General features: G+C 62.7%; 1 protein-coding gene across 1 annotated transcript; it reads right to left on the reverse strand.

Annotated features, from left to right (window-relative positions):
* Positions 1–706: 706 nt before the first annotated feature.
* HMX2 (H6 family homeobox 2) lies at positions 707–2,423 on the reverse strand. The gene is made up of 2 exons (XM_007936813.2): positions 2,153–2,423; positions 707–1,260 (listed from the first exon to the last, which is right to left on the reverse strand). Exons 1-2 carry the CDS (start codon positions 2,421–2,423, stop codon positions 707–709), a joined length of 825 nt encoding a protein of 274 aa, XP_007935004.1.
* Between the last annotated feature and the right edge of the window lie 2,816 nt (positions 2,424–5,239).

Here is a 5,239-nt window from a genome sequence, read left to right on the forward strand (position 1 = left end):
TTTAACCCCTAGCCCCGGCTCCACCCTCCTCGTGCGGCGATCCCAACCTTCCCCAATGCGGTCTGCAAACCCTTCCACTCAAAACAGAGAAAACCTTCACGCATTAGCACGCCCAGCAATCAATCACACCAAAGTTAGCAACGATGTTTAAAATGTTTTATTTTTTTCCCTTCTTTTTAAAAATATTTACAGGTCTGAAATTTCCCCTTTCGCTCCTACCCATCCTAGGGATAAAGGAAACGAAAAAGGGCTATTAGATCATTGTTCAAAGCCCCCGAGCGGCTGTCTTGGGCAAGCGCGTGTGCGTATACATAGATACAGGTGGGTTTATGGGGCATGGTGGAAGGTGGGCCTAGTTTGGTTGATGATTTTTCTTTCTCTGAGTTTTGTCTAGCAGCCAAAGCCGATGTGGTCAAAACTTCCCCTCCCACCACCACCCGAGAACAACCCCTCCAGAATGGTTTTCAAAGCGTATTGGTCGGTTTGGCTAGAAAGCAAGCGATCTGGCTTGAGAAATGCCGATAAATACCCGAAATAATCAACAGACAAAGTGGGGCCTAGACGATAAATAAGAGCTCATGGATACACATGGTGTATATATTGCGGGACACGAGCCGCCGGGCTCCGGCGCCCCCAGTCAAGGGGGCAGGCTCTAGGGGGCCGCGGGAGGTGGCCGGGGCGGAGCCGGGCGCGGGGCCGGCGGCGGTCAGTAGTCGAGCTTGTTGTAGAGGTTGTAGAGCGGTAAGGCCGAGAGGTTGCTCCCGGGGTAGTAGAGCGGCGCGGGGAAGGCGAGGGAGCGCGGCACGGGCACGCGCAGCAGCGAGCTGTCCCGGAACACCAGCGGCATGCCCACCAGAGTCTGCGCCGACGCGTGCGCCATGTTGGCCGCCTCCAGCTCCGCCGAGAGCTGCCGCTTCCACTTGTTGCGGCGGTTCTGGAACCAAGTCTTGACCTGCGTCTCGGTGAGCTGCAGGCTGGAGGCGAGGCAGGCGCGCTCCGAGCTGCTCAGGTAGCGCTTCATGTCGAAGGTGGACTCGAGCTGGTACACCTGGCTGCGCGAGAAGACCGTGCGCGTCTTCTTCTTGGTGGCGCCCGCTTGGCGCTCAGCGCCGCTGTCCCGTGGCCGTTCGGGCCCCGGCGACGGCGAGCCCGCGGACAAGAGCCTCTCTTTCTCTTCCTTAAAGTCCTGGTGCGCAGGGGAGAGGAAAGGCGTGCGCTCCGAGCCCGCCGTCCCCGCAGCGCCGCTGCCCTTGGGGGGACCTGGGGAGCGAGAGAACAGACAGGAAGGCCATGGAGGTGCTGCAGGAGCCTCGAAGACCCCTCAGCTCTCGCCGGGCAGGTGCCTGCAGCCCCTGGACCCTTCTTATCAGCTCCTCCTCCTTGTCGCTGGCACCCAGCTCCCAGCCCCCTGGCTTTTAAAAAGCAGCAAGGGACGGACCCAGGGTCCGGGGCTCGAGTGTGGGTCTGGGGTCTCTGTGTGCCCATTTTCGTGAAAGGACAGATGGCAACGGGGAACGAGGGCTGAGGGGGGAACACTGGCACCATTTTTAAAGCAGATGTTGGCCTCGTAAGAACCTAGCTGGAAGAGTTCCCCGCGCTTTACAGGGTGGCCTCATTTCACAGGCTGTTTGTTCGGAAATCGCGCTAAGGACTAACGGGGGCTCTCCTTCGTCAGACGTTGTAAAGAGGAACCATTTCTGAAACGCACCATTGTCAATCATCCTGGAGTGCTAATCATTCCGAAGAGGAGAGAGAGAGGAGCAAAAAGACGCAGAAGGAGATTGTGGTACAGACAGACGGATGCAGACCACGGGGAATACCGCTCAGAACCGACTTCTAGATCTCGTATTGGGGAAGAAAGGAACTCTCCGACGCGCAACGGGGCTACCGAGGGCTGAGCCCTGTGTGCGGCCACCCATTGCCCGGCATGCTGCGGTCCCCTCTCCCTCCCGCCCCATCTTCCACCCCTTCCAGATGCCCCCGCCACGCGGGATCCGTGTCCCCTGCCTACTCGCGAGCGGCCGCGGTGGGAACGGCCCAGGAGGCAGCAGGGAGCCCGGTCCCCTCCCCTTGGCCCTGGAGCCCTGGCGGGACGCGCAGCCTCCCTCCTCTCGCTCTGGCTCTGGCCCGCCCGGCGGCGTGTGCTCCTTACCCAGGCAAGGGAAGGGGATGGGGACGTGGTGCTTGGGGCCCGGCTCCTTGGGGTCGTGCGGGTCCGGGCAGAAGCAGGCGGGCGCCTTCCAGCCATCGTCCGGCTCCTCCTCCTCCGAGGACACGGACAGGCTGCGCTTCCTGGCCGGCCAGCCGCTAGACTCCCGCGGCGCCTCCGAGGGGCCCCCGCCCAGGATGGACTGGATGGTGAAGCTGGAGACGCCGCCGCCGGCCGCCGGACACCCCTTGCCCGCATCTTCCTTGCTGCCCATCCTGGGTTCATAAGAAATCAGAGGAAACCAAGAACTCCCTTTAGAGATGATCTGGGTGGAAGGTGGTGCAGGCAGGCGGGCAGGGGGAGGGGCAGGAAGAGAAGGCAGGGGAGGGGGCGGCGAGGCTGGCGCGGCGTCCCCTCCGCGCTGGGGACACGCGGGCGCCGGACGGCTGCGCGGGGTCCCTGCCCGCGCGGCTCCGGGTGCGCCCGCCCAGCCCGGGTGCGAATGCCCGCCTCGCCTGCAGGCTCGCTGGGCTCGGGCGGCGGGGGCGGCGCGGCCTCATTTGCATAGAGGTTACGGGCTGCGGCCAATCGCAGCGCCGCGGAGCAGCCCCGGAAATTTCAAAAAGGCCGGGCCCTGCACGCGGCGCAGTGCGTCCCGAGCGCTCCAGATCCGCTGGCCCCGCTGCGTTCCCCCGGGGACGCCCGGCTCCTGGCCCCGGCGGGCACTCCAACCCCTTGGACCCCGGCCCTCCCGTGGGACACAGGCAGCCACTGGCTCCGAGCTGCAATGGCCCGGCGCCCCCCGCGGGCCACGGGCTCCCGCGCCCTCCGATGTGCTCGACCAGACCGCTCCAGCGCCTCCCCAGATCCCCCTGGTCCCGGGCAGCGGCAGAGCAGCCATGCGGACCCAGGCGCCTGGCGTGGGGTTCGGGAGCATGAGCCGCTCCTGACGCGCTTTCCACGGGTGCAGCCGCGGGCCCAGGAACCCACGAACTTCTGCAGTTCGCCGACTACACCTCAGTCACAGGCCCTGCGGGACACTGTGGTCTTTGTGCAGGAGGAAAGCCCTGGAAAGGGACTCAGGAGGTCTCAGTTCGAGGCTCAGCACCACCATTTGCCCGCTGTGCGAACTTGGACAAGCCTGGCCCAATCAGAGCCTCACGGGGCTCAATTTGTGAAGTGAGCTTGCCTCCCCAGTCTCCCGTTTCGAGGATCACGTTAGGGTGGAAAAGCGCAAAAGGCCTAAAAGCACTAGAAGCACTTCGTAGGGGGTCCTTAGATTCTGTTGAGTAGCCCACGCCTGCCCCCTGTAAGTGAATCTCATTGGGTTTTTGTAAATGTCAACGGTTTCAGAATTGCAGCAAAACAAAAAGCGCTTTGCTCCCAGGAAGGGGATGGGAAAGACAGAGGCAAGAACGGGAGCAAGGTTTTAGAGTTCGGCAGAACCGATTGCATCCCGGCTGGGTAACCTTAGACAAGTTGGTAAACTTCCTGAGCCTCAGTTTCCCCATTTCTAAACATGAGGGAAGCCGTGACTGCCTCGCAGAGACGGTTCAGGTTAACCAGCCCGGCGCAGAGCCGTCTATGCTGCAGAAGCTCAACACCCCGTGGTGCCTCCCTTAACCTCACGGCCCCCTCAGTGCCCAGGCTCTGGCCCCTTTGGTTCACAGATCAGCTGTTACCGGATCTAGCATCAGTCCGGCGCCAGCAAAAACGGTTCGGAGCCACCACAGTCGTCTCTACAGTCTTCTTGGGCAGGGAGAGGGTGCAAGGCCCCAAGGCGACCAGGCCTCCCCACCCCTGGGTCTGCGGCCTCAGGACAGCCAGGCAAAGAGATCCCGGGAGCCCTGGCCCCAGGTTGACCCCGATTGCGGCCAAGGGTGGGTAGAAAGGCCCAAACCGGTCCCCACGAACGTCAGGACTTGCACCATGACGCTGCAGTTCCCTACCCGCGCGCGCCACGCCCGGGTTAGGGAGTAAAGCGCTTATAATATCATTAGCCTCCGTAAATTCCCAACTGCGGCCCGCCCCGCGGTGGGCCTCTCTCTACTTAACTCCTCTGAGGGCTCGCTAATGGGCTAATTGATTAGGAGTCGGCGGCGCAGCCGGGGCAGCGCGGGCGCGCGGCGGGGCCGGGGCCAGGCGGCCGGCGAGGGGCAGGTGCCGGCCTCCGTCACCGTATTAACCTCTTCAGGGCTAGGCGGCGGGGTCGAGACACATTACAAATGGTCAGCTTTAATCATGGTGTCAGCTCATTAACCCGGAAGGACCCGGCGCTGAAATACCATTTGCACGTCCTTTGCCGCGCGGCCACGGCACTGGCTCGGGGACCACGTTGCCGCCGGCCCCGCGCGCCCCCGCGCCGAGGGGAGGTTCCAGAAAAGAAAGTCCCACACTTTGCCCCCCCCCCGCCTCCCCGGAAGAGTTGGGCGCAACCCCGGGGCCTGGGCCAAGGCGACCTAGCCGGCAGGACCCACCACCAGCTGGGGAGGAAAGAAGGGTTATGATGGTTAAATCTTTACTAAACTGGTGAAGACTTGGTGGCAGGCACCTGCTGGGAGTTTCCTATTTTTCTTCCCTGTTACTTACACTACCTGTGAGGAGGAAGATCCTTCTCCCCAGTGCACAGGCGGGGAGACTGAGGCTCGGGAAAACGGGTGACTGGCCCAGGCTGTAGAAGCAAGATTGACGTTCAAGGTTGTTCTGCTGCTAATACACGCCCTTGGGGGGGGGGGGACGGCGGACTTAGGAAATGAGCTTGGGAAATGGCTGAGGACAGAGCTACCTCAGAAGGAACGGCAGGGGCAGGTGTATGGATGGGATCAAAGGCCCACGTGGTTGGCCTCTGCGAGGGTAGAGTGTCCGAGGCGGCGGCGGCCTCTACGGCGGAGGAGCCCAGGCTGGGACTAGGCGAGGGCCGAGGTGAAGGACTCGAAACCGGAAGCGATGCGTCCTCCAGAGCTCCCTTTTGCCCCCGTCCCTTCCAGGCCTAATTTGGGAAGTCACACGGAGCGACTAGGCCTAGTTCTCCAAGTGCCGTCCCCTGCTGCCACTGACCCGCTGGTCCAGACAGAGGCGCTCTCCAGGAGA

This window comes from Orycteropus afer, unplaced genomic scaffold, assembly GCF_000298275.1.
Source record: "Orycteropus afer afer isolate SDZICR_OR568_19922 unplaced genomic scaffold, OryAfe1.0 scaffold00038, whole genome shotgun sequence".
Classification (NCBI taxonomy): Eukaryota; Metazoa; Chordata; class Mammalia; order Tubulidentata; family Orycteropodidae; genus Orycteropus; species Orycteropus afer.

What these genes read in the sequence shown, in the direction of transcription:
- HMX2 (XM_007936813.2), bottom strand. Translation starts at nt 2,423, where the DNA reads ATGGGCAGCAAGGAAGATGCGGGCAAGGGGTGTCCGGCGGCCGGCGGC. An exon ending in CATCCCCTTCCCTTGCCTGG is followed by an intron (nt 1,261 to 2,152) that starts GTAAGGAGCACA and finishes CTCGCTCCCCAG; the next exon opens with GTCCCCCCAAGGGCAGCGGC.